This window comes from Varroa jacobsoni, unplaced genomic scaffold, assembly GCF_002532875.2.
Source record: "Varroa jacobsoni isolate VJ856 unplaced genomic scaffold, vjacob_1.0 scaffold_1381, whole genome shotgun sequence".
Lineage (NCBI taxonomy): Eukaryota > Metazoa > Arthropoda > Arachnida > Mesostigmata > Varroidae > Varroa > Varroa jacobsoni.
In genome coordinates, this window is record NW_019214283.1 from 21,721 (window position 1) to 36,393 (window position 14,673).

At 41.4% G+C, this 14,673-nt stretch overlaps 1 protein-coding gene across 2 annotated transcripts in view; it reads left to right on the forward strand.

The window, feature by feature from the left end:
• LOC111269364 (uncharacterized) overlaps nt 1-14,673 on the forward strand; it is a 38,012-nt gene that overhangs the window by 6,384 nt on the left and 16,955 nt on the right. For both annotated transcript variants that reach the window (XM_022848887.2, XM_022848888.2), the window contains exons 2-3: nt 4,017-4,236; nt 12,649-12,905. In XM_022848887.2, the coding sequence (XP_022704622.1) occupies nt 4,017-4,236; nt 12,649-12,905 (477 nt within the window). The remainder of the gene's footprint in view (nt 1-4,016; nt 4,237-12,648; nt 12,906-14,673) is intronic.

The window sequence follows — 14,673 nt, forward strand, 5'->3', positions numbered from 1 at the left end:
ACGTATTCACCTTTACAAAACACCACACTGCGACCCGATGGCTCTGTCTTTTCGCTCGATTTGTACCAAAGGCCCTTGGTCTTGCGTTCAGAAGTTTCGCCGTGCATGTAGCCACGATCAGGAATACTCACTCAATTTTGTTCAGATTGTCATTAATTAGTTTAGCATCAGAATGATAACCCTTCCTGAGTTTCTTTGATGCACACAAGTAGGTGCTCTAAATAAATTTATAGCAAAGAAAAACCTAAAAACCCAATCTTCTCAACAAATCATGTACAAGTATTCTTCTCAATAAAATGATTACATCACCCCAACTTCGAATATTTGGTGTGAAACTTAACCTCCCGCGTTCCAATATTTAGCTGCCTGTAAGCTTGGACTAATTTAACTGACCTCGATATAATATAGATTAGTATTTTATGATAGGCGACAGTAATCAGCAATTGCACATTTCTATTCGACTAGCACAGAGGTAAAAACATAGGACGAACCTTTTATAAATAAAAAAAATGACCGAATTGTTTATACACACATTTCATTATTTGTTGTAACGACTACCGAATAAGATAGGGAATTATCATTTGGCAGAAGTAACTTCAAGCGAGTTTCAGCTTTCAACAAGTTTGCAGATACAGGCATTATATGTAGGCGTGTTTATAGAACGCTCCATTGCTGCGAGCTTGCTTGGCGAATATATGAACGTAAGAAGCAATCAAACTAGGTTGCTTTTATGACACAAGCCCCGATCCATGGTGCCACGAAAGCCGTATGTAAGAATAAATAAAAATATTTATTTATGTTAGCATTATGTGCCGTGGAAGATTATATCTGCTTGCTAAGGGGTTCATAAATTGCACGTTGTAGTAATAATATTAATTGCTTTTTTTTGAGCACTCAATGGGTATCGGTCGCGGAAAAGGGCTGATAAAAGATTAAGCGGAAATTTTCATACAATCAAAACAAGCGTATTGCTATTCAATTTTTTGACCGCCAAGTTTCAGATCCAAAAATTTTTTCGATCAGAGGATTTTTGTGGCATAGTTGCGGACTGTGGTCCGAAGATGCTGAACGGAAGTTTTTGACAGAAATCGAGGGCGTTGGCCTCAAAAGCGAAATCTCTATCTGCTTTGTAATTAATTCATATATTAATGCTCGTTGGCGCAGAGGACGAAGCAGCCGATATTACTGCCCAGGATCTGATTTCGCAAAATTTAAAAAACCTAGCAGGCTTCTAACATACGGTTCATTTTGGGATCATGTGTACTTTACGGTGTTTAAGCCGAGCTAATCATAATTCCAGGGTTTGGCTAGACCCTTGACCCTAAATGTTTTAGTTAATATTGACCTTAGTAAAATAAAAAACAAACTAAAAGCAGGCATAATAAGTTTTTGACATTATTTGATGGTAAATCGTAGATTGTCCTTCTTTCGAAAATCTAATATTCTCGGAGTAACTGGTTTCCAGCCCGCGGGGAATTTGCATTCCTGAGCGAAAGGCACAACCTGTTGTGATGGTGTATGATCAAAGTACTAACTTGTTTAAGTCAATAGTTACAAATAAAGATTACTAAGAATGGCAAGGCCGTATGCTGAGTATAGAAATTTCATGTAAGCTCCGCATCCGCAATACGATACGTTGTTCCGTTGTTATTCTAAAACTCGCTCACGACTGCTTCTCAACAATAGTCTAAAAAACAACGGAACAATTTCGAATACTCTCTGGCTATAGTACTATCGATAAAGCTAGTTTCGACTCGGTAATATTAGCGCCATCGAACACAAGTGCCAGACTATTCGGGTTTTAAAATATTTGCTGATTTCATAGCAATGCACGCGTCATGTTAGCTCATAAAGAATATATGAATTATAATTAGAGTTAATAATACATAATAAATTAATTAATAAATACAGTTTTTATAAAGCGAACAACGAAAGCTCATTCGAACTAGGGCTTATTGAAATTATCAGTGCACGCATATGTATCACTGCAGCAACATACATCGTATTCAAGTCATTCTTGCACGATCCTTTATAATTTCAGAACATCAACAGAAAACTGTATTCATAGAATATATGCTTATTTATTGATAACATGAGCTGTTATGTTAGATTTGAGAAACGTGTGGGAGTGGTTGAGAAACAGTGATTCTAAGTGAACATTAGTCCACCGAGGACTCATTTTGCAAAACTGAGTAATAGCAATAATAACAATAACAGTAACTAGCTGTTGTTCTAAAGTAATAATAACAATATCTGTCAGTCCACATGTTTTTCTCTGAACTTTTAGATAGTTGGAATCTTTTCAGGTTTATTTATAGTATTTTAAGAGAAGCAATGCTGCCAGGAAAAAGAAAAATTCTGCCAACTGTTATTTAACATGGTTATAAAATAGGTTTTGGTAGGTCCGGCATGTTATTCTCGCCAACCAGTGATGCGAATTCCTGCGTACGGTTATAGTTCTAAATAAACGCCGTGCGTGGCAAAATATAATGTTTCAAAACGCCGAAGTGTGCCTTCTATATATTTATAAATATCAAAACAAGCTTTATATTTCTTTTTGTTGCTGGTACAAAACGAATATCGAAAAGATTAAAGTTTTATCTAACAGAATTTATTTAACAGAACTATTGCATTATATTTCTATTTCAAGCCTGTAAACCACATAGTATTTAATGACAAGGAACTACTATGAAACCCTCATAGATGACTATAGTATGAAAACTGACTTACGTTAGCCACAAGGTTTTTCTAAACTTTGCTGCTGTGTGTTAAGGCAATGCTCAAGTGACTCAAGTTTGACTATGATTTCGGCTGATTTCGCCCGATTTAAAAGACAATCGTTTTAAGATATACAGCAGTAACTCTCTGCAACATCGCAAGTGATCGAATTAAGGCAAGGTCATTTTACAGGCAAAATGAAAAGTGCTCTCCTGTTGCTGTTTTTACCAGTGAATTTCATTATAGCAATGCTTGTTGGTATAGCTAACTTTCAGTCTCTAAAAGTAAAGCTAAATAATAACAATGAAACTGCCGCTACCTTTTCTATGACGTTCGAGGTGAATGGTAAACGGAGCGCATCTGTAATGAATTACAGGGAAAGAAGATAGACATGATCGAACAGATTGAAAACCATCAACGTTCACAACAAACATTCTCGCATAATAAGATGTTGCACAATTTTCTATTAAATGAAGTTTTTTTTTCCAATTGTACGATTTATAAAACTCATTTTCTATATAGCTCGAACTTTAGACAGTTAAGCATAGCTTAAGACACCACAACATAAACTCTAGCTCTGGAGTCGGCTGCAGAGAGTAAACGGTCTGTGCTTTTGGGGCTATAGCTGAACGGTCTACAAGCTTATAGTAATAAAAAAAAAAAAACTGTATGTAGCAATTGGATGATTTTAAAGTTAACGATACGGGCTGAAAGCTATTGTGCAAGCATCTTAGGGCACGATTTTTAGAAAATTGACATCTTCATATACTATAAGCCATTATTTTTCATTGACGAGGCCAGCCAACTTAAGCACCTTCATATTACTATTTTTATGTGCAGTAGATATCTTCAATAGAACTATGGGGTGCCAAGGATTGCACATTTGTGGGCATCGCAATTATTAAGCCGCAATCAAGCATTAAGTAACTTTCAAATTTGAACAGCGAGCTGAGGGTAAATTCGTTTGCTGTGAATATTCGGTGCCCTTTTGAAGGATAGTTGTCTATCGTGTTTTTAGACCTTCCAAGTACTTCATATACTGCACTCTGTGTGTGTGTTGTTGTTGTTCTCTATTATTATTTGTGCTCTATAGGAGGTTTTTGTTTAGATAAGCAATCGGACTAGTTAATAAGGATACCTGATTATACGTATTTAACGCTGTTTAAAATTGATTACTACCCAAGAAATCTTCGATGGTTTTTACCAGACACGAACCTCTCTCAATACTGTTGTAGAAGCCTTTGTGGGCCGGAAACACTTGCTTACGTTTCGCGTTTTTTTTTTCTCTATCTTTACAGATATTCAGCTATGAGAGCACACTACAGGAGCTCTGCTTAGACGCTAATCAAATCGGAGAGCTGCCCAGACAGTTGTTCTATTGCCACGCGTTGCGCCGCCTCACGTTTCAAGATAACGACGTACAGCATTTGCCAGCGGCGATTTCGGCGCTCACCCTGCTGATACAACTCGATCTCAGCCGAAACAACATCTCAGAGATGCCAGAATCCATACGAGCATGTAAGCATAACATAATTTTAGATAAATACGACACACGTTTTCTATGGCGTTCACTTTTCTTTCTGTTGTTGTAAATAGAATTATCACTATGAATGCATTCAGTAAACGTAAATAAACGCAAACGCCCGCACAAAAGAAACGTTTTCAAATGTCGTGTAGGTATGAACTGGTCTTAAAGTCATTCGAAGTTGACATGGTTACTTAACTCGTAGGTCGTGATCTTCGAGTATTGTTATTAGCTGGACGATCTCATAGTCAAGAGGCGGCAAGAAATCTAGCCCAAACAAGGCGAACTGGTCGGTCTTTTTTTCACAGCTTAACTACATATATACAGTACGACTTGTATTAGTACACTGAACGCCTTGACCTATTAGCAATGCGGCATCAAAATGTTCAAGCGCTAGCTCAGCCATCCTAACTACGTACGGGATACAAATGCTCCAGCCGACTGTGCACCAGACGGTCAGCTGGTGACGAACAACTGTAATAATAAAAAATAAATAAATCAATGTGTCAACCTCATATTGTTCACTGGGCAGTAGTTGACGTCGATGCTTTTAACGCACGCGACCAGTCCGGTAGTAAATGGGCCATTTTAAAAAGCGAACGAAACAACCCATGATGGCCGAGCGCTTTTTTCCGGCAGTAGTAGTGTATAAATAGGTAGGCGATGATGTCTCTCACCGCTGATTTTGCTTGCATTACTGCAGGCGATACTTATTTAACATACAGCGGTTTTCGTTGATTGTCACGATCGATATCGCAGTAGCAGTGGTTTTACTAAAACCGTAACTGTGACGCTGACGTAAAGTGGACTCCCCGATAAATTGACACACGAGCGAGGGAACGAACGAGGTGGACGGCCAGAAATGACCAGTCTTTAACAACAACAACAACGAAAATAAACGAAAGCGACGATTTGATTTGCTTGCCGAATGTCGTTGGCATGATGCCTGCGCTTTATGAGGCGGGCACTGCTTGCTGCCTAGACGACCTACGACTCACTGCTCGTCTGGAAGTCAGTCGGTCTAGTTATTTTCGCTGTTAGTTGACAGTTTGCTCTCATTTAACTTTGGCACGCACTCTTTCGCCGTCGATCGTTGCTTCAGTCACTCTCTCTTCCACTTTCACTGTTTTCGCCTTTGAGCGAAGTAGTCGTTTTGATAGGGTGAGAATAGTAGGCCGATAAGTATCGCAAACTATCGCAGGCAGGCAGTCAACGACTAGGTAAGTAAGATAGTTTCATGCAGCACTCACTCTTGGCGCATGTGCAGCGCGTTATGCCGCAAGGTACGCAAACATTAACAGACCCTAGATCTGACAGAGATAACGCTGACGCTGCCAACGCAGAATAGGACCAGTAGCGTGAGTAGCTGCAGAAGCAGCCATAGCAAAAAGACACGTATGGTATAGAGGTGGACGCATTGATGTCAGGATAGGCCAATAGACCCTTAGCCTCATGTTACAACATCTGTGCATCCATTTAACTGAACGAACTGTAGCGCCATCTGTTCCAGGCAAAGGGGTAACTGAGAGTGCAGATATTGGTGTTGCCAAAGACAAACCTATATATACATGTCGTAGGTACCATGAGTCTCGTAAGCTTGTCATTAGTATCATTTAAAGGTTGCCTATATTTTTTTTTGTTTAGTTAACGTTTTTGACAGTAGTAGATTTACTGAAAATGCTTGTATTGAGATTGAAAATAAAGCGTTTTGAGCATAAATGATTTTTCCGCAAAAGTTATTTTGATTGTGATAAAGGCTTAAGTGTTACTTAGACCAATGAAAAAATATATGCTGATTATAGTCAAGATACGTTATCCAAAGATGGTTCTTGTTCTAAAAATTTCGATGTGAAAGATGCTCCTCGTAGTGGTCTATTATGAAGAAACCTGGTCAAGTTAATGCGACAGTGTAAAAAGGTTGACATGTAAAAACCATGATATCGCCAAGTAACTAAACATCCACCATTGGACTGTTCTGTACCATTTGAAGGAAGCTAGAGACAAAAAAAAAGCTAGTTATTGTTACCTGACCGTATTTCCATCTGTGAAACTTTACAAATATGCAAAGAAATGCAACCATTTTCAAAGCGGTTGGTCACGAATGATACGAAGCAGCAAATTAGATATGGCAATAATGTGCGAAAAAGGCCATCGGCAAGCCGGGAAAAGCTCCTCAACCTCCAACAAATTTCGGATTGGAAATAAATTGTAGAATATGAGCTGCCGCTATCTGGCAAAATCATCGATTTAGACCTCTACTGTCTACAACTAACAAGATGACGACAACCCATCTGAAACCGATCAGAGCTAGTAGACAGGACGGGTACCAGGTTTCACCATGACAATGCTCGGTCACACATATAGTAGTTAGATACCCGCCGCATGTTGTTTTAGAATATAAAAAAAAATGCTTGCTTCAGTTTCGGCGAAAAAACTGCCAGTATTTTCTCGACTACCCAATGTATGTATACGGTAAGAAGGCTAAAACTCTGACACTCCTCTCCCTGAAGGGCCTAGATGGTGTAGACATTCAGATGTTAACCAAGACTTGGGCAACTAGCCCTTTTAGCTTAGCAAGTTTTGATTCTGTTCACTGCTTTGCAAAGAAGGACAATAAACTAGTGGAAATATTTCCGTCTATCGAAACATTTCTACGATTATAGGATAGGTAATCGCATGTCGTGCCAAGTGGAGACTACCGTCATTGCCATATGTGGTCAACGACTAGATCTCGTAGTGGCCTATGTTTAGCCAACGAACCCTTTGATGGAGAAATCTATCAGTGGACTGGAAGTGGTGTCTGTTCTATCTCTCTCCTAGTCACTGCTGGCGACTTTAACGCCTCCTCAACCAACTAAACTTCAGCTTCACTACGGCCCTTTAAGACACGTTCGCGGACTTTGATTGCTGGGTAGTCGATCCACATCGGTATCGACTTTTATATACGGCCACACAGAGTTCGGTCATCGATATATTCGTAACGATACCTTGTCTACAATACCCCCCCCCCCCTTCCTGCTAGGACATGCGGTAGTTGAACTTTACTTGTAGCCCTGCCCGGAGAGATTATAGTCGAGCTAAGACACCAATTATATCCTTTATTTCCTGTTTTAAGATGATCTGCCGAAAAACGTACGCAGTACAAAGCCAACAATAGCTTTGAATGGCTGGAGACCTGTTTCATCGCCGATGCGGAACTTTAATCACACAAGTGACTAACGCTCCACGCCAGTTCGGTGGCTTATTCGATTAATTCTTCATCGCATCATGTGCGCCGTTGCTTTGATACCGTGCTGAATGGCACTATTTATTAAATGTTTACATACTGGTATACTCCAACCCAGTATAAAGATGTTACCCTGTTAATGATTCCAAAAGGAAAGGGCTATCCAACTGCGCCGTCATATGGCGGCAAATAAGGGAGAAAAGTGTTTGTTCTAAGTTCTTCTCCGACTTGCTGGCTCATCGTTTGAACAGGACTCAGGAAGCGTACGGCATGTCCTAACGGAGCAACATACGTTTCGGAAGCACGCTTCACAGAGACGGCGTGCAGGATCCTGTTGGCCGACGTGAAGGGAGCAGTAGCCACGTTGCGCAGTCCGTCATATGTGATGTTCGACGACTTTGAGATAGCCGTTAAGTAGGCGCTCGGGGACAAAGGTATGCTCACGCCGGCCGAGGTGTGTCTCGCTATTAATCTGCTCAACCTTTCCCTATGATTTTATAGAAGGATAGAATAACCATCGATGACAAACTGGCCGAACTCGCGCTCTTTACACACCGAACCGGCCTGGCTCATAAGCCCAGTTTCATACGGCATTTACATATTTGGAACTAACCGTAAACCTGACCGAGACGGAGGTGATGAAATTTTAAGAGGGATGCAGAACGGCGGCTACTAGCTTTTACTACTAGCGGCTACTAGAAGTTAGATCACTTCTTGTGTATACAAATATGCTTCCGTACTTAAATTTACGTTTCTCCACGAGCGGCAAAAGTTTCACTGCGCACACTACCAAAAGATGCAGGAAAACGGTGTTGGACACATGAGTAATCATATCGCCTCGTCGCTTGTCCTTCGGTACCGTTCTCAGCTCGTGCGATCTTAAGGTAGCATCGATCATAACGTATGGCAGACACTCGTTTGTGAAGATCTATCCGTGGAGACCCTCGAAAAATTAAACCGCGCCAGGGCCTGCTTTTTAAAAAAGCATTAAGACTACACGTAACCGTCTCACGCACCTGCTGGCCTAAGTCACCACTGCTGTTCGAGGACCTACACCATCGCTTGGAGCTTCCAGCAACGGGAGCCTTCAAAACGAACTTCAGGAATTGAGAGCAGAAATTCGCGAAAATGATGAAGATTGCTTCGCCATGGAAATTATGAGTATCAACAAGTACATAGGAACGAATCGGCTAAACAGACGTGTCGCTACACGCTTTGCCGTGTGTGTGTGCCGTCATAGACTCTCCAGGAAACCAGATTTTTGCGAGCCTGAAGATACATGTAGATCTACTAGATCCGTCTAAAATAGATATCATTGCTCGTTGGCCCTCTGTGCAATCTCTAGGATATGTAGCAAATATCTCAAATTGGTTTTTTGAACTCAACCAGACTTTTGTAACCCAAATGATGGAAACTGTTTTAAATAGTTTGATACACCTTCTCTAATAGTGTATAATTGTATTGCTTACCTGTATGTATGAAGACTTCAACTACGAGCGAAGTGAATTAAATATAATTTTAAAAAAATGCATAGATATATATATATAATGTATAGCGCTGGTAGGCCGGGGGTCCGGTATTGCTAATTGACACAAGGGGACGCATCAAATTGACACATTTAGCTAACGTTAATCGGCTGTTGGTCCATCCGTGTGGTTTCACTCGAGCTTCACTTTCCTTGCGAGATTCGTGAACCTTTAGCGAACGTTGCCGCTAGGTAGGCGATAGGCACCCGCTGCCTATCGAATGCTTGTATGTGCGTGTACAAATATTATAGACAATCGGCCTCTTTGACGGTTTAAGTTGTGAACGTCTCAAAATTCCCTATATTTGTGATTTGGCGGTAACCGCTGACCGGTCGACTGGTCTACTCAAGAAGGTTGAGTGGTGTGGCTGAGTTAGCTGGTAACGAAAATAGAAGAAATGGGAACTCGGGTTGGAGCAGAATGGACCAAACAGGCGAAAAGTCAAACAACCTTAACAAAATTTCCTCAGAGGCGCACGATCAAAAATTCCGACCGCCATCTCTTGGGGTGTAGCCGTAGCCATCCCTAGCATTAGTTTTGACAACTGACACTAACATTGTCGTATAGAGGAGCCGGAACCGGTTGAACTTGTCAGGTTCGTTCGCCTCTACTCTTGCTTTTGTTACTGTTCTTTGAAACGTTGGTCGCAAAGCAGGGGTCTGGGTTTTTTTTTGCTGCTTCTGGAGCCGGCGGGCGGGCAAGAACTCAGGTGGATTGTTGCAGGTGTTGGCGAACGGGAACAGTAGGAGAGAAAACCAGTTAGGGGTAGTCTCGGACTTTGGACCATTAGGCTAGGGAGCTGCCGGTGCGAAGCGCTGGACACACGGCGTAGGTTTGCAGCGGCAATACCAAGTTTTTCAAAACGGCATGCACTCTACATGATTTGTGCCGCGGCACGGGGTAAAAGCAAAGCAGGAAGCTATCGGCTTAACGCCCGTTTGTCCAGTCTGCCAGGTAACTCCCGGTAGCAGCAGTGAACACAGGACGCCAATGCTGCTCCCGTTGATGCTACCGCCGAACCGTCGTCGCCATCGCAAACTTAATTTTAATCCGCCGACTGCATCGCTAACAGTCAGAGTTTCTGTTCTTTGCTCGGCAGCGGAAAACAAACAAGGGGAACAGGGGGTAAAGCGTCGTGCAAGACCGTGGTGGACAACCCCTTTCGTTGGTGTATGGCTGCCATATGACGGCAGCGACGAAAGAAGAATTCGAACACGATACCGGGTCGACTGATGTTAAGGCGATGGAGCGAAACCGCCGTGCAACCGAACCGGTAAAGGCTAATGCTTGAATGGAACTGACAGTAACCACACTGTTACGTACTAAGATGAAAGAAGTCTGTTCCTTTTTTTTTCTTTCTACATTACTTCCACATCATTCCCTTTACTCTTTGAACCTTACCTGTTCTCTTTTCTTTATTCCACATTCTTTCGTTTTTTTTTCTCATTTAACTTGTTCGTCTGAATAGGATCATTCCGCAGGCCGTCAGGATTTAAGAACCACAAGAAGGTCTCCTGGACGATATCGCCTCTATCACCGCTGTGGAAGGTGGGCATAACTGGAGTGGGAGAGACAGTAAGGTCATAAATTGCTAGCGAGATACTCGTCGTCTTGAGGAGGGCCAAGTACCGCTTAACGTCCTTTTTGGATGACTGCAGCAGGACGAACCTGCCTCTGCTCTGCTGTTTCTCACAATTCATATTGTTAGTCAGTCTTCACCGCCACGATGTTTTGGGACGCAGGCTCTCGTCGACGTTGCTGCCTTCGCTTCAGTGAAGCTGGAGGAGCTTTCCAAGAGCCTTAATGTACCTGCTGGCAGAAGACAGGATCTAGAATCTGAAGGGGAGAAGGAGGACTTACATGGCAAAGCGAGGCTTTCTTTAGCCTAGATTCCATACTCCTAAAGTCTGTAGCGCGTTGGCTAGGGGACTATCTAAATATTATCGCGCAAAGTCGGTCAGATTGTACGGCATATGTTCGACATCAGGGAGTGATGCAGGTGGCTGGTTAGCAGTCGTAGCGGCAGTGAGTCTAACAAGAGTCAGTACACTCTACATAGATGTGACACATTAAAAATGCGTAAAAGGTGTTAGACAAGTAACGCTGCTTGCGGCTCAGGTTTTGCCGATACCCTCGGCCGTTTCAGGCAGTTGTTACTGCTAGTGCCACAAGAAGTGTCTGTCTCAATGCACAACATTATGGCAGCTGCAGGTACGTGCACGCACGATGATTGTCAGCCAGGGGCCACCAAGCCGGCCACAAGTGATCTATGTTCCGGGATTTCATTCAGCCAGTGCAGGAAGAGGAGCGTACGGACAGCCGGTTAAGCTGACTCCTGGCCGATCAGTCAGAGACGTCAGCGAAAGTAACATAACTTATCAACAAATCGGAATAACTCCATCACATGTTATCCATTTACGATAGCGAGATTGGCTCATATGAACAGAGAAGAGCGTTTGACTTGTTAACAAATTCATCTGACATGCAGCAGCATCTCAAATTCATAAGTAAATTGATTTTACTCTATCAAATAGCTAGGTACGTGGCATATATTATTTGGATATAAAGAAGCTGTTTCTGTCCCGCTATTGGTTTGGACATCGGTTGCTTCACTCGTACTTCGCTAGTACGAGGCCAACTAGCCTGCAGCTGCTAATCCGAACAAGGCATGCTGTTCACATTAACCGTGTGAATAGAACCTCATCAATGTTAAGCGTGGATTTGCAAATGATGAAACGCCTCTATAAAGTTGGTCAGCTGAAGTTGTTTCTGCTAAAAATGAGAGATTTTTCTATTATGGTGCGTGCAACTGTGTTGACACGCGCTAAACAAGATGTAGGATTTATATATTTAAATGCATACAACCGAAATGCGAAACGGAAACTTTTAGACTGTCTTTTACGTAGTTTCGAAAACGTTCAAAGTTAACACAACTATTCCGCATCATCCCCGTCAACCGGAAATTGCAACAGACAACCTTAAAATCTTTTTGGTTCAGGCTTCAACACGTTCTATGTTAGACGTTTTTCTCCATTTTGGGATAATTATTTAAAAACAAAGAAGGGGCTCATAGGTATTGATTTTTGTGATCTAGGTTATATCAGAAACGAATTCTGAGTAGCTGAGAATATATATATTCAGACAAAGTCCAGTAAGGTAGTAATGATTATTTGTTTTGTTAATATATGTTCGGGTTTTCTTTTATCTTGCCATAGAATTGCTCTATAGAAGCCTATGCTAATGACAACAACACTGGAAGATTTGTCAGTGTCTTACACGCTGCCAAAGCGTATATTTTACCGATCCTTCAAGAGTCGTTTCATATGAATTCCCAAAAGCAACTAGAAGTTTCAATTTTTCGTACCTGCGAGTTCCCGCAATGAACGTCATTTAGAACGGTCGAGGCATTTTCACCCTCCGTATGTTATAATCGCCTAAATCGCGCTTGAAAAATTTCAGTCAAGCCTAAATGAAGTTTATACTGCTACTGAATATGTGTATGTGTGTGTGGGTGTGTGTGTGTTTTTCGCTTTGAGAACATACATATGGTTGTAAAGTCGTCAATTTATAGCGTCACAGACTTCTATGATTCTCTGTTTTGTAACCCCGAGTCACTGTAGTCGTGTTGCGTTTTATTTGCTATACATCTACAGGCAAGCTTCTGACCTCGGTTGATGCATCAGTAAACCCAATCTCAAAGCTGCCGGAAAGCTTTACACAGCTCGTCAATCTTGAGGAGCTCTATTTGAATGACACCCTGCTCGAGTTTCTCCCAGCAAATCTCGGATGGCTAGCCAAGTTGCGAATCCTAGAATTACGGGAGAATCATCTTAAGACGCTGCCAAAGTCCATGGCACGTCTTACGCAACTCGTCCGTCTAGACGTCGGTCAGAATGATTTCGTCGACATGGTAAGCCAATCTCGACGTCTGTAACATGTTTAGTGGTAAAAAAAAATCATGTTCAAAAGAAAATACACCCAAGGTTAATATTTAGTAAGTGTATAGTTATTTGAGCGTCTGAAACGACAAGTATTTTGCAGTATCTGAAGCTCTATCTAGCGCCTTAGTGCTAAATTTGAATGCCGGTTTCGTTCTGTATCAACAGTGATTACCGGAGATTTATCATACGTTGTAGATAGCATGAACGACCCGGATGTCTTCGACTTGGTCCACAGCGTTTTTTTGTGTTCGTCATATCACCCTGATTGATAAAGCCGTGACACGTACATTATGTAAGCTTCTCTCTCAATTATTTCTTCACAGTCGACGGTGTTAGTCTATGGGCGTTTGACTAACGAGACAGTAGCGTAGTTCCCTCATCATCATCCCTATTATACATATTTCGCTGATTTTTTAAATGATTTATTGCTTTCTAGTATCTTAAACAGAGCCATTTTGAAGCTAAGAAACGATTGTAACCGTGAGACGCAGATCCTTGTAATTGATAGAGCTTTACTATATATCGGTTTTGCTAAACGTAGTTTTCTGTGACTCCGTTATTTCCAAGAGTGTGGAAACAATTTGTTTGTAATATTCCTGAACTAAATTTGCCAAGCCGCTATTCAGTGTACGGAAGGAGTTCTCATGAGAGACCACCACGTGAGAATTTTGTAACCATTGTGATTGTCTATAAATGACTGACTATGAAAGCAAGTGAACGTTGTTGAACTTCTAAATTGTCCATCTGCGATTACAGTTCTGTAAAATAAAAAGCTCCTACAGATTGGAATATCTCGATCTTTTCTTCAAATAATTTTCAAGGGGGCTTGATTTTAAGTAGTTTCAATTGTTTAGATACGCCCCGAGGGGCATGGGAGAGAAAATAACTACTCGAATATGCTTCTAAGGTGTGAAGGAAATGATTTGAATCGCCGTTACCGTTAACTTTTTTACAATGACGAAATTACGAAGTCTTGTTACATCGTTCATTTTACGCAATATCTACTATACGTGTCGTCTCTGCGGCCAAAGCTATCTAGAAGTAATTAGCAAACCCGAATATAGCCAAATTGCAGCTCCTATATAATGTATCCTATAACGAGATTTACTGATCACAGATTTTTATCGTCGCAATGTACCATGCACATCCCGTAAGTGTTTCAGTTTGGTTATATAAAGTAGTTGTGGCAGATACAATACAGATCCTGGCAAGTATGAACGAATCGAACGTCCTATTCAGGTAAGCGTGACGAAACCGCGCCGTCTCGAACATGTCATTTTTAACATGGTCAGGAAGTGTTTTTTGTTCGAATGAATCTGACACTGGAATGATATAAGCAAATCGCAGGTTATAATCATGACCAGGTCTGCATTTGTCTGCACTATTCCGCTATGGCAATTATATTAAATTCGCATATTGAATAAGCTTTTTCTCAAGCTCAACTATAAACGTTAGTCTAAAGGACGATACATCAAATCAAAAACAACATTGTCTGACTACGGTTCTGTACTAAGCGCTGATGATGACGATCGTAATAGCTGGACTCTCGTGAGGGCATGGTTTTCGTCACGTCTACACTCAATTTGAGTAAATGAACTTCAAGATCACGTCAAGCGAGCTCCCGCCTCTTCGGCTCTGTCGTAAGGCAAATCGAACCATGAGCTTTGCCCACTCGTTCAAATGATTATCTAAATAGCACTTAGACGCCTATTTTCTCGCTGTCACTGAAATCTAACG